This window comes from Equus asinus, chromosome 26, assembly GCF_041296235.1.
Source record: "Equus asinus isolate D_3611 breed Donkey chromosome 26, EquAss-T2T_v2, whole genome shotgun sequence".
NCBI classification, from domain to species: Eukaryota; Metazoa; Chordata; class Mammalia; order Perissodactyla; family Equidae; genus Equus; species Equus asinus.
Genome location: NC_091815.1, coordinates 34137695 through 34164595, shown reverse-complemented (window position 1 = coordinate 34164595; position 26901 = coordinate 34137695). Strand labels below are relative to the sequence as shown.

The 26901-nt window shown below is 52.1% G+C and overlaps 2 protein-coding genes and 1 long non-coding RNA gene across 8 annotated transcripts in view; 2 read left to right on the top strand and 1 right to left on the bottom strand.

Annotated features, from left to right (window-relative positions):
- Positions 1-1001: 1001 nt before the first annotated feature.
- Positions 1002-14499, top strand: LOC123281050 (uncharacterized). Its single transcript, XR_006520273.2, has 4 exons — positions 1002-1349; positions 3022-3156; positions 3758-3920; positions 13533-14499. It is a non-coding gene; the product is annotated as an uncharacterized lncRNA (long non-coding RNA).
- Positions 5806-19400, bottom strand: ZNF473 (zinc finger protein 473). The gene is made up of 5 exons (XM_014830304.3): positions 19261-19400; positions 16345-16544; positions 13135-13261; positions 11232-11321; positions 5806-9964 (listed from the first exon to the last, which is right to left on the bottom strand). The coding sequence occupies exons 2-5, from the start codon at positions 16351-16353 to the stop codon at positions 7734-7736; spliced, it is 2457 nt and encodes an 818-aa protein (XP_014685790.3). The 5' UTR covers positions 16354-16544; positions 19261-19400; the 3' UTR covers positions 5806-7733.
- Positions 19401-19818: 418 nt separating this feature from the next.
- VRK3 (VRK serine/threonine kinase 3) overlaps positions 19819-26901 on the top strand; it is a 31730-nt gene continuing 24647 nt past the window's right edge. The window contains exons 1-4 of one of the 6 annotated variants that reach the window (XM_014830310.3): positions 19819-20060; positions 21008-21068; positions 25590-25729; positions 26515-26664. In XM_014830310.3, coding sequence (XP_014685796.1) covers positions 25591-25729; positions 26515-26664 — 289 coding nt within the window. In that variant the 5' untranslated portion in view covers positions 19819-20060; positions 21008-21068; position 25590. Of the gene's footprint in view, positions 20156-20503; positions 20663-21007; positions 21069-25589; positions 25730-26514; positions 26665-26901 lie in introns of those variants that run through there. The other 5 variants (XM_044758834.2, XM_044758833.2, XM_014830312.3 and 2 more) reach the window with 5 other exon arrangements.

Here is a 26901-nt window from a genome sequence, read left to right as displayed (position 1 = left end):
CCAGTCTCCTTATCCTTTAAAGGAGAATGATCAGACCGTATTACCAAGGACGTTTTGGGTTTCAAGTGAAAGAAAACAACTCAAAATAGCTCAAACAAGAAGTTTACCAGCTCGAGCAGCCAAAAGGAGCAAAAACAAGGCAGTCATCCTCTTCATCCTGGAACTCGAGGATGCTGTCAGCAGCAAGGAAAAGAAAACCCCAGCTCAGATCGTCACAGACACTAGGAAGGAGAAATCTACAGGTGGGGCAAGCTCTGGCCACTATGTCTTAATATTTCTTTACAATTCCCTGGAAATTTATATGGTTTTTATTTCACACTTATGTTCTCAAATAATTAGATTTCCTGATCACACAGCCACCCTTTCATTCCTCTCTCAGCCCCTGTTTACTGCATAGTACTTAGAATTTCCTATTATATGTCTGCTAGTTACTGCCTGCTCTCTGGCTCCCTAATAGGGTCCCTGTGTGTCTTTCACCGTCACATCCCCAGGGCGTAGAGCACTGCCTGGAACAGCAGGTTCTCAGAAAATGGTCACCGAATAACTTACTGATTTATTTCAAGGCTGAAGCCACCCCCATCCCCACCTGCATGGTTGGAGAATGGTAGTTTCCCCATCCCCTCGTTAAGAATCTATGTCATACAACTTGAAATTTTGGCCAGATAGAGAAGACATTATTTTTTCCCTCTTCTCTATCTTGAGACCTCTTACTCATCCCTCAAAGCCTTATTCAAAATGCCCCCTACTCTGAGAAACCTTCCTCACATCAACTCTTTCAGTCCCGCCCTACCCAGTTTTCCTCCCTTCCTCGTGCTCTAACATAGTTTTCCATTAAGTTTCATGAGCTGAGCACGCTGTTCTGTTGGGCATCCCTATTACTTAAAAGCGCCTTTAAGCAGGGCCCTCGCCTAGCGCCAGCGCTCAGACAGTTGCCATGGAGACAAACTCGTCGTTTCCGGAGTTGTCCGTTGCCCTGGAGACGGACGCTGGTGACGGTTAGCTTTCAGAACACAGCCTGTGATGGTCGAGAGGAAAGGAACTGTGTGGCCGCCTTCTTCTCCACTCCGCCTCCGGAAGCCAGAAGGAGCTCTGAGATCGTAGGCCCAGGTGGAGGCCGCCCTGGACCCCTGGGTTCCTTCCGCCTTTGCCATCAGAGGACGGTGGCCCTGAGGAGCCTATATCCCGCGGGGATCTGGGAAATGTAGTTCAGCGGGGAGTCTGCGCAGGCGCAGAGGCATGCATGGCACACGGGCGGCACGTGCTGCGGCGATGCTGCCGACTAAGGCTTCCCCACTGGGGAGCGAACTCCTGGTGGGAGGCCAACCTGAGATCCAGGACCAGATTGCCAGGTACTTGACATGTCAACTTAAAAGGCGAATTTGCCTGTTATTTTATTTCATAATGAGTTTATTCAGGAATAGCCAAGAGAATTACAATTCAGGATGTGCATGCTATGGAGAACCATAGGCAAATCCAGAGAAGAAGGACGGGAGCTGCCTTTATTGCGAAAAAGGGGGAGAGGGAGGGGCTGTTCTAAAGGAAAGTCCACTGGGGGAAAGTAACAGTTCAGGGTGGCAACCGGCTTCTCATTGGCTGAGCTGTGGGGTTTCTCATTGGCTGAGCTGCAGTGTTTCTCATTGGCTGAGCTGCAGCATTTCTCATTGGCTGAGCTGCAGTGTTTCTCATTGGCTGAGCTGCAGCATTTCTCATTGGCTGAGCTTCAGTGTTTCTCATTGGCTGAGCTGCAGTGTTTCTCATTGGCTGGGCTGTTGCCAGGTGGGGAGAGAAATCTTCCTTCAAGTAGTAACGTAGTTTTACTTCCGGTGGAAGATGTAGCCATCTATCTCTTCCTGTTTGGTGTAATTGATGATGTGTGATAGGGCCTGAGAGCTCCACCTATAGGCATTTCTGACTACAATTTAGTTAAGGTTTCTTTTATTAATTTCTACAAGGATCTAAGTGTTAATAACACTTATCCTATCCTCCTGTCTTTGGCCAGAAGAGTGGCTTGGCTTGGGGATTTAGGTCACCTCCGTGGATAGAGGTGAGAGAAGCTGGCCCCGGCCAATGGGCCAGCAGGCGCGTGGCTGGCAGTCCGAGGCCGGTGGGGTCGGGATTAGAGGTGGTGGGGGGGTAGGGGGCGGGGTTATGGGCGGGGTTCTGAGCAGGGCCAGCCCGGATTGGTTGGAGTAGGCATGGAAGGAAGTGTGGTTGTGTCTAGGAAAAGGGGCGGGGCCTCAGGTGGGCCTGAGCTAACGAAGCCGGAGTGGGCAGATCACACTGACACTTGTTCTGAGAATCCTCGCACCCAGTATCCTTCTTGAGTCCAGTGGGGAAACTGAGTTTCTGAGAGGAGCAGGGATCCATCCATGGTTGTTCACTGATCTTCTCTTGCTTTTGGGTTAGGGACTCATGGGTTGAATTGAATGGTGAGGAACCAGCTTGGTTTCTCAGTTTCTAACCTCCCTTTCTAAGGCAGGTGATTGGTAAATGTTTAGTAATAAGAAATCTATTATTGGGGCCAGCCAGATGGTGTAGTGGTTACATTCATGCACCCCCATTCTGCAGCCCTCAGTTTGTGAGTTCAGATCCTGGGCACAGACCTACACACCGCTCATCAAGCCATGCTGTGGCAGCGTCCCACATAGAAGAACTAGAAGGACTCACAACTAGGATATACAACTACGTACCGGGGCTCTGTGGAGAAAAAAAAGAAGAGGAAGATTGGCAACAGATGTTAGCTCAGGACCAGTCTTCCTCACACACACACGCACAAATCTATTGTTATTGATTTTATGAGTAACACATTTTTCAGTCACTTATGAGTTGCCGGGTACTATGTTAAGGTAGAGGTTAAGGGCGTGTTCCAAGTTTACAAGTGCTAATCTTACAAAAGAAATCTTTAAAATCTGTGATAACAGAATGTGCTGGGTCCCAGGGCAATTGTGTGCTCAGCCTATTCAGGAAGTGCCAGATTGTTTCACTACTTCACTCCTTTTGCATTTATTCTTCTACTTTCAGATCAAAGTGGAAAATTGGAGGGACAGATGAAAGGATGGCTCTGAGCATGGCCCAAGCTCTGAGGTTAAAATTTAGGTTCCCAACCCCTGACCCCAGGAGGAAAGGCTGCTAATATTGCGGCTTTGAACCGCTCAGGTGAGAAACTCAGAAAAACGACACGTGTGAATTTCTCCCCATCCCACTGGTCCCAGTGACTTCAGAGGTGACTCATCTTAATGATTTCTCTGTCGGTGGTGAAAAGCATGAACTGAAATCTGTGCCTTCTGACTTCCACAGAGCTTCGCCTGAGCCACCTGCAGTGTCGCCGGGGGTGGTGGCCCAGTGGGAAGAGCAGGATTGGGGTTTTGATCAGGGTCTGATGTTTGTAGCTAATTCCCTTGGCCTGTCTGAGCCTTAGATTGCTCAGCCGTCAACTGGGGATCACAATATCCCCCTCAGACATGAAGATACACAAGAAAGAAAGTGTAGGGTCACTTCCATGAGCTTTTAGAGTATGACCGGCCCAACCCTTGGACGGTTTTCATGTAGAGGGCTCCACCTAGGGGGTGACTCGGGTAACCCCTCAAGTCTAGAATGGGACCCGTGATAACCACGATGCCTTCCAGCCATTGGGGAGTTGTGCTCAGTTATGAGGTCTCCTTTGTGTAGTTCTGATCATGGCATCGAAGCTTGCAGGGAATTGGTTTGAATACCTCCGTGAGAATGGATTCGCTAAGGTTTCCCTCACTTGATTTAGAACACGCCTTCCTGACTGAGGAATGAAGCGGTGAATTCAACCACTGTGCCAGCCAGGAATTCTTTGGCTGTGATGAATAGAAAACCTGCCTCCACCTGGCTTAAACAACACAGGGGAGTTACTGGCTCGGGTAACTGCAAAGTCCAAAGTTAAGTGTGCTCAGGTAAGGTTTGATCCAGGAGCTTAACAATGTCACCAAGGACCTAGTTTTGTCCTGTCAACTCACTTCACCTCCTGAAGTGCTGATTCGTCTAAGGCTGAGTCCCTGCATTAGATGCTGTAACAAAGTACCACAAACTTGGCGGCTTCAAACAACAGAAATTTATTCTCTCACAGTTCTGGAAGCCAGAATTCTGAAATCAAGATGTTGGGAGGGCCATGCTCCCTCCAAAGGCTTTAGGGGGAACCTTTCCTTGCCTCTCCCAGCTTCTGGGGGCTCCTGGTGCTCTCTGACTTGTGGCTGTGTCACTCCAATTGCTGCCTCTGTCTTCACGTGGCCTGCTTCTCTGTGTCTATGTGTCTGTGTCCTCTCTCTTATTAGGACACCAGCCATTGGATTCAGGGCCCACCCTACTCCCAGTGTGCTCTCATCTCAATCCATTAATTATTTCCAAATAAGGACATATTTTGAGGTCCTAGATGGGCATGAACTTGGGCCACCGTTTAACCCACTACAGTCCCCGGCATGGCTGGGGTGGCTGCCCCAGTGACTGCTCCACGTGTTTTTTGATCGTGCCCAGCAGGGAAGAGAGAGCACCTTTGTCCCAGCATCCTTAGCAGAGGTCCCAAGGTCCACTCTGATCGGCCCACATGCCCATTTCTGAACTAGTCACATTGGCCAGGGAAGGGAATGTCGATTGGCCAAACTAGGTCATATGTTCTTTGCCTAGAACTGGGGATGAAATGTAGGGGGCTGCAGAACTTTGTATAAGCCCAAGAGAAGTCAGGGCTGCTGGGGACGGGGTGAAGTGTGGATCTGAGACCTTTTTTTTTTTTTTGAGGAAGATTAGCCCTGCCTGACCTAGTATCTGCCACCAATGCTCCTCTTTTTGCTGAGGAAGACTGGCCCTGAGCTAACATCTGTGCTCATCTTCCTCTACTTTATATGTGGGATGCCTACTACAGCATGGCATGCCAAGCAGTGCCATGTCTGCACCCGGGATCTGAACCCATGAACTCCGGGTTGCCAAAGTGGAGCACACAAACTTAACCACTGTGCCACTGGGCCAGCCCCCCACCCTTTTTTTTTTAAAGCTTCAGTGCAGGGTTGTGTGGCCTAGTCGTAAGTTTAGTTCTCCATGGGAGCTGCCACCACAGTACAACAACTGACAGGCGGGTGGTGTGGTCCCACGACCAGGAAACGGACCTGGGCCACAGTGGTGAGAACGCCGAATCTTAACCACTAGACGCCCAGGGCTGACTCTCAATTTACGTTTAAAGAGGACTCAACCACTACCACAAGTGGGAAACTAGCACGTCTTCTCAGTACAGGGAAAAAGGGGAGAGCCAAATAGTATTAAATTCTAGGTAAAATCCTTGTTTGAGCCTGAGGCCTGCTGTGTCTTTGTAACGAGAGGAGGGTAAACAACATGCGTTCTCCTTGGTTAACTAGGAGTGCACTAGAATGGAAGTGTCGTTCGATGACGTATCTGAGGACCGGCTGAAACCATGTGGTTCCCCGGTGGTCCATGTCCCACCCAGACTTTGGGAAAACAGACCTAACTGCCCTGTTTTTTTTGGTTTTGTGTGTGTGTGTGAGGAAGATGGTTGCTAACCTCTATGCCAATCTTCCTGTATTTTACGTGGGACGCCACCACAGCATGGCTTGATGGGCGATGCTGGGTCCATGTCCGGGATCTGAACCTTAGGCCACCAAAGCAGAGCATGCGAACTGAACCACTACCCCACCAGGCCAGCCCCCTAATTGCCCTGTTTTATGGGATGGTTTTCACCATTACCAGCCCGGCCCTGGCTAGAACGTAAGCACATGGCAGGCAAGGACAGGTGTGTGGCAGCAGGCAGAGAGAAGGAACCAAGGCTTTTAGACTCGAAACTTTAATGAGAACCAACATGCACACATGAAGGGCGTTTTGACACTGGCCCACAGCCACACTGGTCATTAGTTACAGAGACTGCCCCACGCCCAGAGGCTGCCGATTTTCCACAGGGCCTCTGAGCTCTATTGTTTGGTGTCAAAACTCTCAGTGAACACTTTCAGTTTGAGTTCCCGCTGCTACTTCACCCACAACACCCTGGTGCCCCTTTGGTATAAAACAGGCCTGTCGCCCAGACTGGACGGGGGTACGCAGGCAGGGACCATGTGCAGGGAGCGGAACGTCTGGCCATCTGAAAACCAGTAAGCTCTTCGCTGTGGGATGGGCCCAAGGCTCAGCCAGTGTAAGTTCCCAGTTTCAACAACAAAACCAACCAACAGAACTCAAGGGGCGAGGATTATAAAGCACAGAACACGTACTCCTAAACGTTTTTAGCACCAAAAGTGTGAACAATATTAAAGTGTGTGTCCCATGTCTTCAAGAGATTCTGTTTGTGCTTCAGCAAAGGTGTGACCAGGTCATGTAGTGAGTGGGACACAGAAGCCCGGAGCTGAGGAGGAGCCGTCAAGCAGCAACTGGTTGTGCAGCTCCGTGAAGCGAGTCTCGGCTGTGGAGCAGGCCTGGCCAAGCTGAGCAGCTGATGCCAGGCTCCATCAGGATCGTGTCCTCACTGGGCTCTCCGACAATCCTCAGTGGCCCCAGAACTTGCTGTGACATGAGGGAATGCGACCTCTTAAGATGTCACTTGTCAACGAACAGGGCTCCTCTGTGAAAATGGGGCCATCCATTTCCTTGGTTCCAGAAGCTTCGAGGCAAGGGCAGGGCTTAGCATACTGGCACTCTGTGTCCCGGAGCCAGCAAAGTGCCTGGGGAGCAGCCAGCCCGGACAAACAGTGAATGAGGTACATTCCAGCAGTCATTTGCGTGGATCACAATTTTCACCACCAAGCACATCTGCACAGATTGTGTTAACCATGTGGCAATACCCGACGCAGCTCCCCTAACTGAATCTAGCCGTCTCCAGTATCATTAACGCCCATGACAAACTGGGCCTCATGTTATAACCAATGGCCTTAAATGGGCGAAGATTAGTGGAAGAGGCGGCATGTGTACGTGGGAGAGGGTCCTTCTGAGGGGCTTGGGAGCTCAAGAGTGGAAAGTTCTAGCCACCTGATGTTAGCTTCCATGCTCTTACTGGCTGTCTGTGGGTGAGTTAAGAAAATATTACAACAGAGCAGAGAGACGGAGGGAAGAAAAAGGCTAGACGTTTTCTTAAAAAAAAGAGCAAGGTGCTGGGTTGTTGGAACCAAATTAAGCCAAGGACATGTCAGCAAAAAAACTTTAAAAGCTGAAGTTCTGCATAATATTAGTAAGAATATTAACTGCAGTAAAATAGAGATTGAGGGTTGCTAATTCTTCTCTTCCTTTTAATATAAAACAGTATATTTATCTTATATCTGATGCGCATTTGTAGCTCACTCCTGGTGAGTACTTACTGTGTGCTAGGCACTCTGTTCTAAGTGCTTTCATCTATTTATTTATCCTCACAACAGCTGTCTGAGGTAGATAACTATGACTGTGCTCATTTTACAGATGAGGAGACAGAGGGTCTGAGAGGCCCCATGACTCTCCCCAGGTCACTTGGGTAGCAGATGGCAGAGCTTGGACTTAACTGGGCAGACTGGCTCTAGAGCCCACCTCTGCGTCCCCCTACTACCCAGCTTCTCAACTTTGTGTTTTCGTCATTTTAACAAAACTCGTGTGCAAACTTTCTAATCGATCTTTATTAATGAAGAGATTTACTTATTGGCGGGGAGGGAGCTTACGACGTGATGGTTTCAACTTCAGGCCTCGGAGGACCACGTTCTCAGATGCCTGGGACCCCGCTGCCCCCCAGCAGCCACGGGTAGTCTTGCTGCTTGTTACTTCTGAGCGTGAACTCGCTGATGCTGGCTGAGCCCGGAGCAGCAGCGGAAGGCTTTCTGGCAGTGTCGGCACTGATACGGTTTCTCCTGGGTGTGAATCCTCTGGTGCTGGCTGAGGTGGGCACTGAGGCCAAAGGCTTTCCCGCACACAGGGCAGGCGTAGGGCCTCTCCCCGGTGTGAACCCTCTCGTGCTGCGTCAGATTCGTTTTCTGGGAAAAGGCTTTCCCACATTCGGCACACACGTAGGGCTTCTCCCCAGTGTGAACTCTCTGGTGAATGGAAAGGCACCAGCTCTGACGGAACGTTTTCCCACATTCCTTACACTCAAAGGACTTCTTTCTGGCGTGAGTTTTCTGATGCTGAGTAAGGTGGTTACCCTGCGCAAAGACTCTGTCACACTTGTCACATTTAAAGGGTTCCCCTGTGGTGTGAATTAACCGATGTTCTGAGAGGTGTGCACTTTGGCTGAACGTCTTCCCACATTCGTTACATCTGAAGGCGTGCTCGCTCTTGTGGGTGGACTGATGCCTGCTGAGGGAGGTGGCATGGAGGAAGGCCTTCCCGCAGTCCCCACACGCATAGGGCCTCGCTCCGGAGTGGACCCCCTGGTGGCAGAGGAGCTGTGTGCTTTGGCCAAAGGCCTTCCCACACTGCTGACACTCAAAGGGCTTCACCCTGGCATGAATCTGCTCGTGCTGACTCAGGTATTTGCTGCAGCTGAAGGTTTTCTCGCATTTGTCACACTTAAAGCGCTTCTCGCTGACCCCTGGATGCTCTCTCTGTTCCGGGTTCTGATTCAAGGCCCTCCCACTCTCATCAAGGCTTCGTTTTTCTCTGGTGTGAATGCTCTGGTGGCACGTGAGGGTCGAGCTGCAGATGAAGCGCTCGCCGCACTCCTGACATGCGTAGGGGGCGTCCACGGTGTGGCTCTTCTGGTGGTGAACGAGGTATTCCTTATGGCTGAAGGTCTCCTTGCACTCGGCACAGCTGTAGGGCTTTTCTGGGGCGTGAGTGGACTGGTGTCGGATGAGGTGGGATGGCCGGCTGAAACTCTTGACGCACTTATGACATTTGTGGGGCCTGTAGCCCGTGTGAACCCACCGATGTTCATGGAGGTGAGTGTTCCGGTAGAAAGCTTTCCCACATTCACCGCATTTGTAAGGCTTCTCTCCGCTGTGAGCTCTCTGGTGGATCTTTAGGGTGAAGACATGGCTGAAGGGTTTCCCACACTCGTCGCACTTATAAGGCTTTTCCCCAGTGTGAACAGACTGGTGTTTGACGAGGGCCGAGCTCCTCCTGAAGGCCTTCCCGCATTCCTGACACGCAGAGGTGGTTTGGGCAGCATGAATTTTCTGATGCTGGAGGAGGTATTTACTCAAGTGGAAGGTTGCCTTGCACGTGGCACATTCATAGCATTTCCGAGCGTGGGTCTTCTGATGCCGAGCGAGATGGAAGGTCCGTCTGAAACTCTTGCCACACTCGTTACACTTGTAGGATTTACCAGCTGGGTGGGTCTGATGCTCCACAGGCTGCGTGCCATGGCCAGAGGGACAGTCGCCATCTTGACTCTCACGTGGTTTTTCTCTGGTGTGAACTTTCTGATGCCGCAGGAGGTGTGCATTCTGACGAAAAGTTCTCCCACACTTAGGACACCCATAGGGTTTGTAGCCCGTGTGCGTCACCGGACGCACAAAGAGGCAAGAACTCTGGCTGAAACCTCTCTCGTGTTCTTGATTCACAGTGGGTTTCTCCCTGACGTGCGTAATCCAGTGCTGAAGAAGGTCGTAACTCCGGCTGAAGCTCTTCCCACATTCACTACATTTGTACAGGTTCCCCCCTCCCTGCACTGTCATATCCTGCCGGCTCTGGTCTGAGTAGCAGTCGGAGTCATTCTGAGATTCCTGAGGCTTGGCTGGTGAGACGCTCTTTTCAGGAAGATCACGCATCACGGAATCCCCTTCCGTGAAGAGCGGGGACTCGGGACTGAGGCCTCTCTCAAGTTCATGACTCTTGCATCCCGGGGGACTTTCCTTGCTGGTAACTGTGTCAGCCCTCGGAAGACTTTCTGGATCTCCTAGCAAACTATCTAACCAGCTCTCGCCTAGGCAGGCTTCTGCCAACTCCGAGTTCCAGAGGCTGTCCTTGGAAAACATCTCCATCATCTCCTGGGAGAGTCCTTCTTCCGAGAAGTCCTCATGCCGAGGAGAGTTCTTGCTCTCAGCCTTGTCTGAAAGAGAGGGAAGGTGCCCATGTCTCCTGCTCCCCAGGGTGAAAAGACAGGAGCTGCAGGGCGAGGACACAGACAAGAGGGAGAACAGGAGATGGGTCCTGAGCCAAGCCTGTCCATCAAGGGGACGAAGGAGATGGGGCCAGAGTGGTGACCCAGCTGGAGCGGGCATCATAGGACACAGAGAGCCTGTTTCTAGGAGGGTTAAGGGGGAGCTGGGCAATCGCAGTGGCTCCACAGGAAAGGGCAGCCTCTCCGGGGATCTCTCCCCTGTCGCCTCATGGCTAAGGCCTACTTCCTGGAGAAGAGCACCATTCAAGGGGGCAAGAGGTAAATGATAACAACGCAACATGGTTGCTACCACTGGAGGGCGTATCTGGTTGTTGGTTGAGACACGGCTACACGTTCTCAGAAACAGCCCACAGGGTGAGGTGGCAAACACAGGAGTCTGGGCTTACGGGAGTCTGTGCCTGGGTTAGTCACCTGTGCGCAATGCTGGTGGCTGGACAGGAGGCCCCAGTGGGCTCCCGCCTACAAGCTCACAAGAGGTGAGCCACGGACGGAACTGCACGGTGGCTGGGGAGGGGGAGGCCGACTGAGCTGTGCAGCCAGCACCCCTGGACCCTCGTTTAGGGCCCTTCTCCTTATGATACCAAGAGAACAATGAGAAAAGCTTCCTGGGCCCAGGGCAAGGCTCTGGGCCCTGCTTTCTCCCACTGGGGATGTCCCAATCGGCTTAACTGGATCTCTGGAGGAACCATGGCCTGGGAGAGGGCAGAGCACGTGCCCTTGGCAGGGCTGAGGCCCGGGCTGGAGTTCCTAACAGATGTGGCCATCTGCTGTGCTCCAAGGGCCCAAAGCAGGGATGGGCCTATACGAAGGGGGCGACACAGGTAGATCAGGGCGTCCACGGTGCTCAGGGGGCGCCAGGCAGGAAGAGGGAGAGACTGTTGGGCGACGGAAGGCCACCCGTGCTGAGTCTGCAAGGAGCGAGGAGGGGACAGAGCAAAGGCCACAGGACGGCCACGTATTTACCGCTGAGGCGGCAGAAACAAGGCGGGCGTGCAGAGGGAGGGTCCAGATCCCTGTCGGGATGAGGGGACAGAAGCCAGCACATGGCAGCGAAGCCCAGAGGCTGCAGCTCACAATGGCTGGGAGCACATGCAGGGTCTGGATGGAGGTTCTGAGGACAGAGGGCACACTAACAGCCGCAGCCAAGACCCCGCCGCCTCCCGCCAGGTGCTGTGGCCCCTCCCCGCCCACTCACCAGGGCCCGTCGCTTCTGGACTTCCTCTCACCCGGGCCTCCAGCTCTTCCGTACCATCTGGACGGGAGGTCAGCTTGGGTCTCGGGGGGTCTGCAGGGAGAGAACGGCACTGCCATCAACCAGGATGTGGAGGCCATGCAGCCGCTCAGCGGGAACCTTCTAGCTCCCCCAGCTATTCGATGCTTTGCCCAGCACACACTCCGGGTGGCCAGATGCTGCCCTGGGCGCCTCCAGAGATGCCTGCCCTGCAAGGCTCCCGGTCCAGGGAGGAGCGGGACCCAGATGGTCATACACAATCCAATGTGATCAGAGCTGTCACGGCTGGGGACATAAAGGACTTGCAACGGCTCAAGGGATGAGCAGAGTCTGCCAGGTGGAAAGGCATGTGCTTCCTCAGCCGTTCATGCTTCACTCATCCACCCGTGGACCGCACCCTGCCTGAGGCCTCTGTGGGCCAGGCGCTGTGATGGAAGGTGGGGGGGGTCCCAGGGCCCAGTGCGTCTTGCACCCCACCCTCTGCAAACTCCTCAAGGCAGGGCACACGGAGCCCTAATCCCAGGGACATGCGCCACAGCAGAGGAGAACCCGGTGCTGGCTCTGAAGATGAGGAACAGGGCCATGAGCCACGCAATGCAGATGGTTCCAGAAGCTGAAAAAAGGCCAGGAAACGGACTCTCCCCTGGAGCCTTCAGCCGTCAGCCCTGCCGACACCTCGATTTCAGCCCAGCGAGACCCATTCCAAACTTGTGACCTCCAGAAGTGTAAGAAAAGAAATGCGTGTTTTAAGCCACTGAAATTGTGGCCTCTCTAAGGGCAGCCACGGAAACTAACACACTATTCATGCAAACACACACATGCCTGCAGGGGCCTCAAGGGAAACGGATTTCCACTGTGGGCTGAAGTTTAAAAACTAAAAAGAGGGGCTGGCCCAGAGGCATAGTGGTTAAGTTCACGCCCTCGGCTTTGGCAGCCCATGATTTGCAGGTTTGCATCCTGGGTGCAGACCTACATGCCGCTCAACAAGCCATGCTGTGGTGGCAGGCATCCCACATATAAAATACAGGAAGATGGGCACAGATGTTAGCTTACTGACAATCTTCCTCCAGCAAAAAGAGGCAGATTGGCAACAGATGTTAGCTCAGGGCCAATCTTCCTCACCAAAAAAAAAAAAGAAAGAAAGAAAAGAAAAGAAACTGAAAAGGTATTGAGCTCAGCCGTGCCCTCAGCTGCTGCTGTAGCACACATGGAATACTGTTTGGAGAAAATCTGTCCCAGCGTGACAAAATGACATCAAATGGGAGTTTCTAGTGTGTCATCTTTTTTTCATCTTTTGGAATAAACGACTCTTCTGTTTTTGGAAAAGAACTGAGGAACTAGAGAGGGGAAGACACTGTGATAGTGTCACAGTGAGGTGAATGCTAATGGGAACGCAGTGTAAGTCGTGAAAAAGGGAAGCCCCGGGGCAAGGAAGGGACGAGAGACTTCTAGGCAGGGGGGAGAGCCAGTGTGAAGACCCCAAGTGTCAGCTGGAGGAGTCACCCTCTAATGACAAAGAGGAAAGTGCCCCGAGGCTGGAGCGGCAGGCAGGGCCGGATCAAGGTTTCTCAACCTCGGCACTGGTGACATTTTGGGTCGGATGATCCTTGGTGGTGGTGGCTGTGCTTGCATTCGAGGACGTGCGCCAGCATCCCCAGGCTCTACCCACTAGATGCCTAGGAGTACACCCCTCCCCCAGTGGTGACAATCAAAAAGGTGGCCGGGCATTGCCAATGTCCCCTGGGGGCAGAATCGGCCGCTGAGCACCGCCAGGCAAGATCTTGCTAGCTCTGAGGTGCTCAGGAGCCGGGCATTCATCCGGGGGTGACGAGGGGCCCCGGGTGACCAGCCCGGGACAGACACTCACTCAGTAAGAAGAGACTCTGGTAGTTGTCCAGGGCCGTGTCCCAGAACAGGTCCCCCTGGTCCAGGTCCAGCTGCTCCCAATCCTCCACGGTGAAGTCCATGGTCACGTCCTTGAGGGTCACAAAGTCCTGCAACACGACACACCGTCAGTGACTCTGGGGCTGGGCTCAGGGAGGGGGCCCAGTGGCTCAGTCGCCCCCTGCAGTGTGCTAGGCCTCTGGCAAAAACCGTCTCGTGAGATTCTGAGTCGTGAGACGGGGCATCCCCATATTTTGTGGGCAAGGACATGGAGTCTTGGAGGGGGAACAGAATGTCCCCTCAAGGCCACACAGGCAGGACTTAAACTCAGCTCTGCCTGATCCTAAAATCCACCTGTTTCTGGCTTTTGCTTTTTTCTAGTGTTCATTCAAGATTTTCAGTTTTTATTACGGAAATTTTCAAACACAGACAGGAGGAGAGATGCACGTAACAGACACGCCACGTACCCATCACCCCTTCAACCCCATCAACGTCCAAGGATATTCGTGCTGCTGTGTAACCATCACCACCATCCATCTCCAGAATTCTCTTCTCCTTGCAAAACTGAACTCTGACCCCATTAGACACCGACGTCCCATCTCCCCCGCCCCCGGCCGCCACTCTGCTTTCGGTCCCTAGGACTTTGCTGACTCTGGGTTCCACAGTGTGCTTGCGGCTGGCTCGTCTGATTCGGAATGGAGGGAGGCCCATGCCCTGCGTGCGGCTGGTCTGGCTCTGAAGGGTTTCAACCTGCAGGCCTACCTCTCTGCCCTCTTTATCCCGCCACGCCCCCGATCTGAGGCCCACGTCCTGGATATGGCAAACCGCTTCCTCTTGGTGTCATTCAGCTGCTCCTCTGTCCACTGCACTTTCTGGAAACTGGTCCACAGAGCAGCAGCCTGATTCGATTCCGTACAACTTCTGGGGCAGGAGACCTGCATAGGTGGTGCTGGGTCCATGTTGAGCTGCATGACTCCAAGTGCCTGCCTGGGTGCCCAACTTTTAGTGATGCGATCTTTCTTAATTTTAAAACTTCCTAGTGAACAGGTGTTTGTTTTTTATTTTATTTTTTTTGCTAAGGAAGATTGGCCCTGAGCTAACACCTGTGCCCATTTTCCTCTATTTTGTATGTGGGACGCCACCACAGCAGGGCTTGATGAATGGTGTGTAGGTCTGTACCCAGGACCCGAACCCGTGAACCCTGGGCCGCTGAAGCAGAGCATGTGAACCTAACCACTACCCCACTGGGCCAGCCCCTTGAACAGGTGTTGAGAATAAAAACTCAAGTACTGGAGAAGTGCTGACAATAAAAAGAGACAGGCTTTCCCAAGCACCCCGACTGCAGGGGAAGCTGCGGCTGTCTGGCGTGTTCCTTCCAGACCCCCATCCATGCACACACATGCACGTTTTATGAATGAAAACCAACCCTTTCATCTGGGTTGGAGGCTTGGCCCCACTGCCCTCCCCTGTGCATGACCACTGGCAAGAAAGTCACAGGTCCCTTCTGAGCCCCACCCCGTCAGGGCTGCTCTGAGAAGCGACTGAAACGCCGCTGGGAAGTGCCCGCACAGTCCCCAGCACACGGGAGGGCCAGCCCCAGATACACGTCCTGTCCCCACCCTCAGGGGTCCGCCTGGGAAGGCCGTTCTCCGACCTGAGCTTCCTGTGTGCCGGGAACGGACTCAGCGCTTCAGTGAGTCAGTCACCGCCGCCTCCTCAAGGCAGGACTGTCCCCAGTTTACAGAAGACAAGACTGAGCCTGAGAATCAAAGGCACCTGCCCCAAGTCACACGGTCAGTAAGTGGTGGGGGAAGGAGCGTGACGCCCGGGAAGCCGACCGAGGTTACGGGGGTGGCTCTGGAGTCTGTAAGACAGACCGAGTTCAAATTCTGTTCTGCTGTTTATCAGCTGGGGGACCTTGCTATGCCACCTCTCTCAGCTCCGTTTCCTCGCCTCTAATCACGGCTGATGTAAGGATGAAGCAAGCCGAGGCCGCGCAGCGCCCGGCAGGGACCCGACCCAACAGGAAGCAGCGGGGCAAGTGGCGGCCACAACTGTCGCTGCTCGCCCGTCGTCCAATGACGCCCGGGCACCTGCCACGAGGCAGCCCCTGTGCCAGGCCTGGGGCAGAGCAGAGCAGGGTCCTGTTCTCATGAGGTTTGTCTGGGTGTGTCACGTTGATATTTGTGAAAAAAGCTGTGTAAAACTCTAAGCACAACAGCCAACACACGCACACACGCACGTGTGCATAGCACTTCCCCCTCACTCGAGGTTTCGCTTTCCACGGTTTCAGCTACCCGCGGTCAGAAGCAGAGGACCCTCCTGACGTGTCATCAGAAGGTCAACAGGAGCCTAACGCGAGGTCACAATGTCTACATACATCACTCACCTCGCTTCGTCTCATGACGGAGGCAGTGTATCAGCTCAGATCACAAGACGAAGGGTGGGGACAGTGCAGTACAAGATTTAAAAAAGAACAAGAGACCACATTCACATAACTCTTTCTTTTTTTTTTTGAGGAAGATTAGCCCTGAGCTAACATCTGCTGCCAATCCTTCTCTTTTTGCTGAGGACGACTGGCCCTGAGCTAACATCCGTGCCCGGCTTCCTCTACTTTATATGTGGGATGCCTACCACAGCATGGCTTGCCAAGCGGTGCCATGTGCACACCCGGGATCCAAACCAGTGAACCCCGGGCCACCAAAGTGGAAAGTGCGCACTTAACCGCTGCGCCACCGGGCCGGCCCCTCACATAACTCTTATTACAGCCTATCGCTATAATTGTTCTATTTTATCATTAGTTATTGTTATTCATCTCTTTCCAAGCCTCATTTCTAAATTGAACTTTATCATAGATACGCACATATGGGAAAAAACACAGTACATACAGGATTTGGGACCATCCACGATTTCAGGCATCCCCAGCCAAGAAAGGAGTCCCAGTCGGCTGGGGAAACAGGAGAAGACACGAGGGGCAGGACCCGGATCACGCAGGAATGGGCTGAGAAACCTGGATTTCATCCTGCGAGCAACAAGGATTCCTAAAGGGTACTGAGCGGGAGAGCGGCAGCTGCGGGTCTTACTTGAAGAAGGTCGTCTGGGGGCCAGCACAGGACAGCGAGCCAGAACACAGGGAGGCCGGCTGCCCAGCTTCTAGGGACGATCAGATAGGACGGAGGGACCCCCGACTCACCTGGGTCATAGCCAACTGGGGCCCGCGGTCCTCGTTTAAGCTCCCCGGCCTTCCCCTCCACGAGCCCGGCCGGCAGGGCTGCGCGAAGGACGAGGGAGGCGGGAGAAGGTCTCCTGTCGTCCCCGGGCTGACTCCCCGGCCATGCTGGAAGAGCCCCAAGGTGTCCGGAGGCAGGAGGATGAGTCTGGACGTGCGTCTCCCTGCAGGAATCACGATAATTGTATTTATTCAGATGACCCCGCCCCGCGCTGCCACCGTGCTTCAGAATCTAGAAAGCAACTTCATAGCTATTCTTAGCACTTATCGGTCAGTACAGACGTTGGGAGATGTGGCGATTACGGTCTGTCACCTGGGCGGGAGCTCCTGTCTTGCTCACCGCTGGGCCTGAGCACAGCACAGTGCCTGGTACACAGTCGGCGCTTTTTAGATGTTTGTTGACAGCACACAGGAGTCTTTCTCTTTTTTTTTTTTTGAGGAAGATTAGCCCTGAGCTAACATTTGCCAGCAATCTTCCTTTTTTTGCTGAGGAAGACTGGCCCTGAGCTAACATCCGTGCCCATCTTCCTCTACTTTCTATGTGGGACGCCTACCACAGCATGGCTTTTCCCAAGCGGTGCCATGTCTGTACCCGGAATCCGAACCAAAGAACCCCGGGTCACTAAAGGGGAACGTGTGCACTTAACCGCTGCACCACTGGGCCAGCCCCAACAGTAGTCTCTTTAACTGCACCTTGGGGGCCAATACTGCTGGCATTTCTGATCGTCATCTCTAGGATCTGGGTCTCGGTGAGTCGGCCTCCGAAAACTGTTGCCATTTCTACAACAGCAAGGTTTCTTTAACCTTTTTTTTAACCTCAACCCACAGTAAAGCAGACAATATGTATCCTGAGTGCTCATTCACATGCGTACGTAACTAAACAAAAGCTTCATGAAACAATACTGAATCTTAGAAAGGAGAACGTACTGAGATGTTTTCTATTCTGGTCTCTTTTATTTTACTTCATTAAAAAAAAATTATGGGGGCTGGCCCACTGGCATAGCGGTCAAGTTCGTGTACTCTGCTTCTGTGGCCCAGGGTTCGCTGGTTCGGATCCCAGGTGCAGACCTATGCTCCGCTTATCAAGCCATGCTGTGGCAGGTGTCCCACATATAAGGGAGAAGAAGATGGAAACAGATTTTAGCTCCAGGCCAATCTTCCTCAGCAAAAAAAAAAAAAAAAAAAAAAAATTATAGTCACTGCCCTACTCAGGCATTTGCAGCCACTGTGTATTTCCTAAGTAGCACATATCTATGGAGGGTTTAAAGCACTCATATCACGAAGCAGCAATGACACAGGTCCACAATTCTGAAGCCTCTGGGGCCAGATGTGCTTTGAAATTCAGATTTTAAAAAGGTGATCCGCAATATACAGTACACTCCATTAAAATCCCAGTGCAGTGTGTGGGGTAGACAGCATTTTGTACTGGAACACTTCAATATTTTTAGGGTGAAGGGTGTAAATATTCACTCTAGATAAGACAGTTAAAGGTTATAAAGCAACAGCAGTTCTGATCAGGTTTGGGCCCCAAATTTACGGGAAAAAAAAAGTTTGGTTTTCAGAGCTTTCCAAATCTTGTGATTGCAAATAAGGGATCGTCAGCACTAACATTTACTCGCCAACGGCTTCCCTCCTATGACAGAGCTTCAGCTCGACTGGTGAGTATAATTCAGTCCACAGATTCTTCATTTGGCCCACACAGTGATGGCAGAGCAAATGTTTTGAAAGAAAATTCTTTTAAGTAGTCCAAAACTTGAAAACTGCAAGATTTCGCCTAAAAATTCGGTTTCCAGCGGCTGAAAAATCCTACGATTTGGCCACACTGGCTCTCTGCATTCGCGGGAATGCTAGCTAGTCGAGGCCATTTAAAGCTACCCCCTGAGAAAGGGCGCCCTCCCCCCAGGCGGGTTCTCTCCCTTCCCTTTTCTGCCTGGCCCTCACCAACATCGGAGTCTGAGACCTCTGTCTACACTTTCCAAGTCACATGGTGTCCACATCAGATACACTCTCAGCCGGGAGGGAAGAAACCAGACCCCCTCATGTGAAGCTCAAGGTCACGCAGCCTGGCAGAGCGATTCCAGCCCAACAATTATGGGGCTGAAAAAACCCTGAGCCCTGGAGTCCAGGAGTCCTGCCAACCAGGGTGGGATCACGGCCAGACCCTTCCCGTCTCTGCCCCTCAGTTTCCCACGTGCAAAATGGGGCAAACACGACAGACCCACAGCCTCTCATCTGCAACTCTAGAAACCAGAACTTTACTTATAAACTGGCAGCGATACCTAACCTGAATTGCCACAGGCTATGGATAATCTATATTCCCTTCCGTATAAATATTTACGCTTTTCCCAACAGAAATAGTCGATTTCCAAGAACTGCCCCAGATTCCGCTGGGGGTGTTGCAAAGTTACGAAATATGCACCCTATTGATTAACGTCTGAAAATTCTGCTCCCCGAGACGACGCTGGTGCCCAGGGTACCCGATCTCTCAGCGCGGCTGCGGAGGTGACGGGGGAAAAAGGCGGGCACCACCCGGCGCCCGCGCGCAGACAGCCTCCAAGAAACATAACTGACCTCCCGCAGGACCCCATCCGTCCGTCCCTCACGATCCCGCCCGGCTCTGCCGGCGACGTCAGGCCACCACTCCCCTCCCCATCTCCCCGACCCCCCACCCCCCCAAATAAAACAGAATCGCTGCTCTCAGGGCCGCGGGCGAGAAGCCTGGCCCGCAACAGGCTCCGAACGAAGGTTCAAGACCCCCCTACCCAGGTCGACGCGCCCTTTGCCGGGGTCGCCCCGGGAGCATTCTGTCACCCCCTCAGGTAGGACGGAGCTCCCAAGCCTCCAGAGCCCTCGGCGACCCCAGCCCCGGCGTCCCCTCACCTCGAGACTGCCGCTAGCCCAGGGAACAGACTGGATCCCTCCGGGAGCCGGAGACCCACCTCCTCCCACACGCGCCTCCTCACAACCACTTCCGGTGCCGCGCGGATCTCCTCAAGGAGGCTCCACCCAGGAGCCTCCGCGCCTGCGCCAAGACTCCGTTTCCCAGAAAGCTGTGCGGATGCCTTCGTTTGTCTTCCTATCTCCACCCGCTTCTGCGTCCTTAGAGGTCCCGCTGAGCACTCTGGGAAATAGAGTAGAAACAGAATCGAGACCAGGTGGCATCTGGGTATTGTAGTCCAGCTTTTACCCTGTTGAAGGACAACCTAATCAGCCTTCTACAGCCTTTTCTGGAAGACTCGGAGGCTTTTCCTTTTCTGAAGGTGACAACTAGAGGGTTGCCATGGAAATGCGTTGAGGAAATTGGATTCCTGAGAAGACACATGGAAGTAAGAGGGCGTGGCTGACGCGGGAGAAATTATAAGAACTCTGTCTCATTGGAGGAGAGATGCTGCGTAGTTCATCCCTCCTTACGATTGGCTCCACCTTGGCATATGCGCAGTAGAACCAGGAAGCGTTCCAAAGAGGGTAGGCGATGAGGAAATAATCCCTCCCTCCCGGGTTCGAGTCAGAGGGCTGGCCTGCCGCGAAGGCCTCTGGGAAATGGAGTTCCCACAAAGGCACAGCTGGGGAGTCGTCGGGAGGTCAGCAGCGCCTGCGCGGGCGTAGTCCCGCCTTAGGGCAGAGGATGCGCGCGCAGCGTCTTCCCCTTCGGCGGAAGTTTCCGCGGGGCAGCTGAGAAGGTGAGTGCTTGTCCCCACGGAGGATCCGAGGGGGTGGCCGCGGTTATTTGGGTTTCCGCCCCGCCCACCCAGTTCCGAGGTGAGGGGAAGGCGAGGTGAGCAGGGGAAGGTGTCCTGATCTTCTCCTGTCCCCAGTTTGGTCGGGTGCCTGTGACTTCAGCCCGACCCTTTGTGGGAGGCGGAGTCCCCAGGGGCGGGGGGTGGAATGGGAAGCGTCTGGTCGCCGGGATAACCCGCCGGCCCTTGCGGCAGCTTCGGACTGTTAGTGGTGGGCGTGGCTAAGACGGAGGTGGGCGGGGCTAATGGGGAGTTTGACAGACGTCCCACCTTGGCTACGTCATCCTTGGTTCCGCGGAGGGCGGGGAGTCACGGTCACCTAGACCGCTGTTCCTCCTGCGCCGAGGTGGAGTCTGGCCCTTAGCTCTTTCGCTGTGTTGTGTCGCAGGACCTTCCCGGAGGGACACGATGCCCAACACATAGCAGACGTGCAGTAGATTCTTGTTGAGTAAATGAAGTAGATGGACGAATGAATGACAAAGCCTGGCCGGAGAGTGTCGGAGCCTTGAGTTTAAGTCCTGAACTGGCCACGTGACCTCGGACAGGTGGCTTCCGCGCTCTGAGAGTCCCTTCTCCCATCTGTGTTTATTGAGCGTTTGCTATGGCGCTGTCTCCGTCTGACCTATTCAACAGTTACTTGCTCATTTGTTTAGCATCTCGTCTTCTCCCACTGGAAGGAGAGCTGCCTCAGGTCAAGAGCCTGTGGTTTCCTTTGCTGCTGGATCCCCAGTGGTGGGCACGTGTTGGGAGTTCAGTGAATAATTACTGATTGAGTGAATGAGCTCAGCACGTGCTGGCTCCATAGCCGTGCTCAGTAAATGTTAACCGTTGTCTTTCACTTGCACGGGAAGTGAGTCTGAGCCGGCGTCTTCACCTTTCTTCACTTACAGGACTGTTAAGATGGAGTTTGCAGCCCAGTGAATCTGAGGGCCGGAACGTGACCCCATAAAGGTACCATCCCCTCCCAAAAGCCTGCTCCTGCTCCATCCCGTCTGTGTTGCTGCTCTCAGACTTCACTCCCAGGCAGAACGTTCTGGCGGGCGTGTCAGGGTCACTGGGTTCCACACTTGCCATTCTGGAGGCCATCTTGATCCAAGGGCACTTGGCACCTGGGAAGTTCCACTTAGAACTAAGCCACTTAAAACCACCACTGATTTTCAAACTTTTCACTTACATAAGTAACTGGGAAAGTCTTAGTGTATTCGTCAGACTAGGCTAGGCTAGGCTACAGTAACAGCAGTCCCCAGAGCTCAGTCGGTTAATGTGAACACAAGTGTCTCACGAATACCAAGTCTGGAGCAGCTCTCCAGGGCAGCCATCCCTTGGGCAGTTTTGATCTTGTGGCTCCAGTGTCAACACAAGGCCTTCAGGTTTGGCCTGATCAGGGCGTGGCAGTGACCCCTCTAAGCTTAACAAAAATGCTCACCAGCGCTTAGACCTTTGAGAAAATAGAGATGTCTGTTGAAATGTAGTTACCGGGACAACAAATTATTAAGTTACACAGACTTCTTAGAGGCTAAAGGATCCTTGGCAACAGTCTTGGCAATGAGATATCTGATACAACTCCTTTGCGTGAAATCTCAGAAGGGCCGTTTTACGCCACGGTGTGGTCTCTGCTCTTCTGCAGGCCGAGGGAAAGAGGAACTGTTTGCTCGCCTGGCTGAGATTTCGTTCACTAGCTATTTAGACGGCCTGTGTTTTTCGAGCACTGAGATTCTGTAAGGAACAGAAAGTCCTGAGAGACTCAGAACTTAGGACACGGAAAGAGACAAGGGAAGAATAGACATGTGAACAAATGGAATATAATAAGTGGGCTGCAGGGCGCGGTGTGTTCATGACAACCACGAACATAAAAGGCTTGCCCTGGGCCGGGCCCTGTTCTCAGCGCTCGATAGGAGTGTATTCATTTAGGCCTCGACAACCGCTCTGTCCGGTAGGTCCTGTTAGAAGCCGCCGTTTACTGCTGGGCAAACTGAGGCACAGCGAGCTTAGGGGGAACGTGCCCAGCATGTAGCCAGTCTGGAATTCAAATCCAGGCAACCTGGGCCCACAGCCTGTGATTTTTAAGGACTCTGCTGTTTTTTGCAATTGCAGCAGACTCACCTTCAGAGTCAATAAAGGAAAAAGGGGTGAGCAGGCTTAGCGGGACACAAAAAGACAAATCTCACGGGGTCTGGCTTACACGTGGAATCGAAAAAAAAGTCAAATTCGTAATAACAGAGAGTAGAAAAGTGGTTACCAGAGGCTGTGGCGGGGGAAGAGGGAGATAGTGATCAAAGATATAAGCTTTCAGTTATGAGATGAACGAGTTCTGGAGACCTGATGTGCGGCATGGCGACTGTAGGAAATAATGGTATATTGCAAAGAGTAGATCTCAAGTGTTCTCACCAGAAAAAAAAAAAGGTAACCGTGGGAGGTGATGGATATGTTAATTAGTTTGATTATGGTAATCATTTCACAGTGCATATATGTCAAAATATCACTTGGACACCTTAAATACAGTTTTGGTTTTTTTTTTTTAAAGATTGGCACCTGAGCTAACAACTGACTGTTGCCAATCTTCTTTTTTTTCTGTTTTTTTTTTCTCCCCAAATCCCCGCAGTACATAGTTGTATATTTTAGTTGTGGGTCCTTCTTGTTGTGGCATGTGGGACGCTGCCTCAACATGGCCTGATGAGCCATGCCATGTCCGCGCCCAGGATCCAAACCGGCGAAACCCTGGGCCGCCAAAGCAGAGTGCACGAACTTAACCACTCAGCCCTGGGGCCGGCTCTTAAATACAGTTTTTATTTGTCAAAACTAAGTAAAAGTATGGGGCCAGCCGGGTGACATAGCAGTTAAGTTCGCATGTTCCTCTTCAGTGGCCCAGGGTTCGCAAGTTTGGATCCCAGGCACGGACCTACACACCACTTAGCAAGCCATGCTGTGGCAGCGTCCCACATATAAAGTAGAGGAAGATGGGCACGGATGTTAGCTCAGGGCCAGTCTTCCTCAGCAAAAAGGGGAGGCTTGATGGCAGATGTTAGCTCAGAGCCAGTCTTCCTCAGCAAAAAAAGGGAGGCTTGACGGCAGATGTTAGCTCAGGGCTAATCTTCCTCAAAAAAAAAAAAAAACTAAGTAAAAGTAAAAAGGAAAGAGCTTTCTCTCGCAATGTGAACTGAAGTCACAAGCACAAGTTTCTTGTGACTTCTATTTTGATATTCCAGATTAGAATTGGTTCTGTACGCTAAGTCTTAGAATAAAGAACAAATAAAGTATATTTTTTCTCGTGCTATTTAAAATGTAATCATTGGAAGTGCCTGTTGCACTGTCATCCTTGTTGTTTTTCTCTTGTTCACTTGTTAAATAGTTTAATCCTGCTCTTATGGGCTGAATTCTGTTTCGCAAAAATTCACATGTGGAAACTCTAACCCCAAGTACCTAAGAATGTGACCATTGGGGCCAGCCCGGTGGCATCGTGATCAAGTTCTCGCACTCCACTTTGGTGGCCCAGGGTTTGTGGGTTCAGATCCTGGGCGTGGACCTACACACCGCTCATGAAGCCATGCTGTGGCAGTGTCCCACATACAAAATAGAGGGATATTGGCACAGATGTTAACTCAGCAACTATCTTCCTCAAGCAACAAGAGGAAGATTGGCAACACATGTTAGCTCAAGGCCAGTCTTCCTCACCAAAAAAACAAAGAATGTCACCATATTTGGAGTTAGGACCTTTAAAGAGGTAATTGAGTTAAAATGGGGTTGTTAGGGTGGGCCTGCTATGGTCTGAATGTTTGTGTCCCCCCAAATGCATATATTGAAACCTAATGCCCAGTGTGCCGGTGTTAGGAGGTAGAGCCTTTGGGAGGTGGTTAGGTTGTGAGGGTGGACCCCTCTTGAATGGGATTAGGAATCTTATAAAAGACACCCCAGAGAGCTCACTGGCCCTTTCCACCACGTGAGGACACAGGGAGAGGTTGTCAGTCTACACCATGGGATAGGGCCTTCACCAGAACTCAGCCATGTTGGCGCCTTGATCTTGGCCTTCCCAGGCTCCAGCACTGTGAGAAAGAAGTTTCTGCTGTTTATAAGCCACCCAGACTGTGACGTTTTGTCATAGCAGCCAAGACAGACTAAGACAGGGCCCTAACCCCGTGTGACTGGTGTCCCTGTAAGAAGAGGGTGGAACACAGACAGAGGGACGGCCTTGTGAGGACACAGTGAGGAGGCGAGGAGAGAGGCCTCAGGAGAAAGCAAGCTGGCTGATACCGTGATCGCAGGCTTCTCCAAAATTGTGAGAAAACAGATTTCTATTGTTGGAGCCCCCCAGTCTACGGTATTTAGTTGCAGCGGCCTGAGCAGATGGATACACCCGCCATAGCCTCATTTGTCATAGGCTCTATGTGTGATTTCAGTTTTGATTTTTTTTTCTTTTTGGGGGGCAGGGGAGGAGGTAAGGAAGATTGGCCCTGAGCTAACATCTGTGCCCATCTTCCTCTACTTTGTATGTGGGACGCCTACCACAGCATGGCTTGGTGAGCAATGTGTAGGTCCATGCCTGGGATGCAAACCCACAAGCCCCAGGCCGCCAAAGCAGAGCACACACACTTACCCACTATGCCGCTGGGCTGCCTCCTGGTTTGTTGTTTTTTTTTTAAAGATTGGCACCTGAGCTAACATCTGTTGCCTATCTTCTTTTTTTTTCTTCTTCTCCCCAAAGCCCCCCAGTACACAGTTGTATATTTTTAGTTGTGAGTGCCTCTGGCTATGCTATGTGGGACGCTGCCTCAGAATGGCCTGATAAGCCATGTCTGCGCCCAGGATCCAAACCCGCAAAACCCTGGGCCCCCGAAGTGGAGCACATGAACTTAACCTCTCGGCCACGGAGCTGGCCCCTGCCTCCTGGTTTTGATTTGTAGAGGTGCAGTCGTGCACCACATAAGAACGTTTTGGTCAAGAACAGACCGCATATACAATGGTGGTCCCATAAGATTAGTCCCATATGGGCTAGACGTGTAGCAGGCTGTACCATCCATGTTTGTGTAGCAAACCGAGCTGCAAGGGAGCCTGGGAAGTATATGGATATTTGGTGAGCATTCACCGTCTCTCCCATCCCCATCGTGTGATTCAAAAATTGAACATCACAAATACCCTTGAAGAGCCTCAGCGCTTCTGTGGCTGGAGCAGTTCTCCTCTGTAACTTTCACTGACCTCAAGGAATTATCTTTCATGAGCTCTCTGGTTTCGCTTTGCATCTGTTCTGGTTTGTACCTGCCCTGGGCCGTTAGGGAGAGACAGGTAGCTCCAGGCTGGATGCAATGGGTGAAACACGTTCTAGAAGTATCCACTTCCCGAGACAGTGTGTTCCAGGTGTGATAACTTTTCCCCCTTTTGCAATCTTGTCACCATGGGGAACTTGGATGAGTACTCAGCGGCAGTGGATTAAGTTTTTCTTTCTGCTTCCTGTTCCCTCCCACCACTTCTGTTTTCCAGCATGATCAGCTTCTGTCCAGACTGTGGCAAAAGCATTGAAGCGGCATTCAAATTCTGCCCCTACTGTGGAAAACCTTTGCCCACAGAGCAGCATGAGGCGCCCCAGACCTTTGTCAGACCTCTTGTTTCATCCTTCCGAGGTAACAACCAGGCCTTTGAGCTCCTCCCTGGAGGAGGGGTGAGGTGCGTGCAAGCGTTTGAGAGAATTTACAAAGCGCATTTAATATATTTAAAGAAATAAAAGAAGCAGTTAAAAAAATAATGAAGGAACAAAAGTAAGTTAAAATTGACTAGGCAGATTGAAAAGGAACCAAAGAAAACCTCTAACGATAAAAAAAGTTGGGGCCAGCCCGGTGGCGTAGTGGTTAAGTTTGCGCCCTCCGCTTTGGTGGCCCAGGGTTCATGAGTTTGGATCCTGGGCACAGACCTACACACCGCTCGTCAAGCCATGCTATGGCGGCACCCCGTGTACAAAACAGAGGAAGATTGGCACAGATGTTAGCTCAGGGAAAATCTTGCTCACCCCCAAAAATAATAATAATATCTATCTATCTATCTATCTATCTATCTATCTATCTATCTATATATCTCATCATGGCAATCAGACACTCACTGGATGGTTTAAGCTGCAGACTAGACATAGCTGAAGGGAGAATAATGAACTGGAAGACAGATCTGAAGAAATTACCTGGAAGAGAGCACAGAGCATCAAGATGATAGAAGATATAAAAGAGAGGCCTGTAGAGGAAAGAATAACTAAAACAAAGGAACATTTCCTTAGATACTTGGGTGACAGAAAAAGCAGGAATTGGCCGTGAGAGTCCAAAGGAAGAGAGTGCTTGAGTGTGACCTCAGGGTTTCTGGCTTAATGGTTCCTGGAAGGGCCTTTGTGACTCCTGTCTGCGTTCTGTCTTCCTTTCTCCAGGCTCAAGGAGAGAGAGGAACCCCAGTTCGGAAACCTCCCCCAAGAAAGTAAAGTGGTCCGGCTGTGTCACCTCTCCCACGTCATCCCTCTTCTCAGATGGTGACAGCTCTGGGTCTGAAGATACCCTGAGTCCCTGTGAGAGACCCAAAGGTGAGAGTTGGGATCACCCTGGCCTGGCTCGAGATGGGGAGAAGGTGGGTCATCTGACCATGTTTGGGGCCTCCCTCCCCTGCTCAGGCATCACCTGCCTCTGCCTGGACCCTCGTCCCAGCATGCTCCCTGCCTACCCGCCTCCGGGCTCCCCCTCCGGTCCATCTCTACACAGCCAGAGCTGGTCCCACGCCTCCCTGCTCACAGCCCTCTACATTCCCATCACCCCACAGTCCG

What these genes read in the sequence shown, in the direction of transcription:
- ZNF473 (XM_014830304.3), bottom strand. An exon ending in CCAGAGTCTCTTCTTACTGA is followed by an intron (nt 11,322 to 13,134) that starts GTGAGTGTCTGT and finishes CTCTCCCTGCAG; the next exon opens with ACCCCCCGAGACCCAAGCTG. An exon ending in TCCAGAAGCGACGGGCCCTG is followed by an intron (nt 9,965 to 11,231) that starts GTGAGTGGGCGG and finishes CCTCTCTTTCAG; the next exon opens with ACAAGGCTGAGAGCAAGAAC.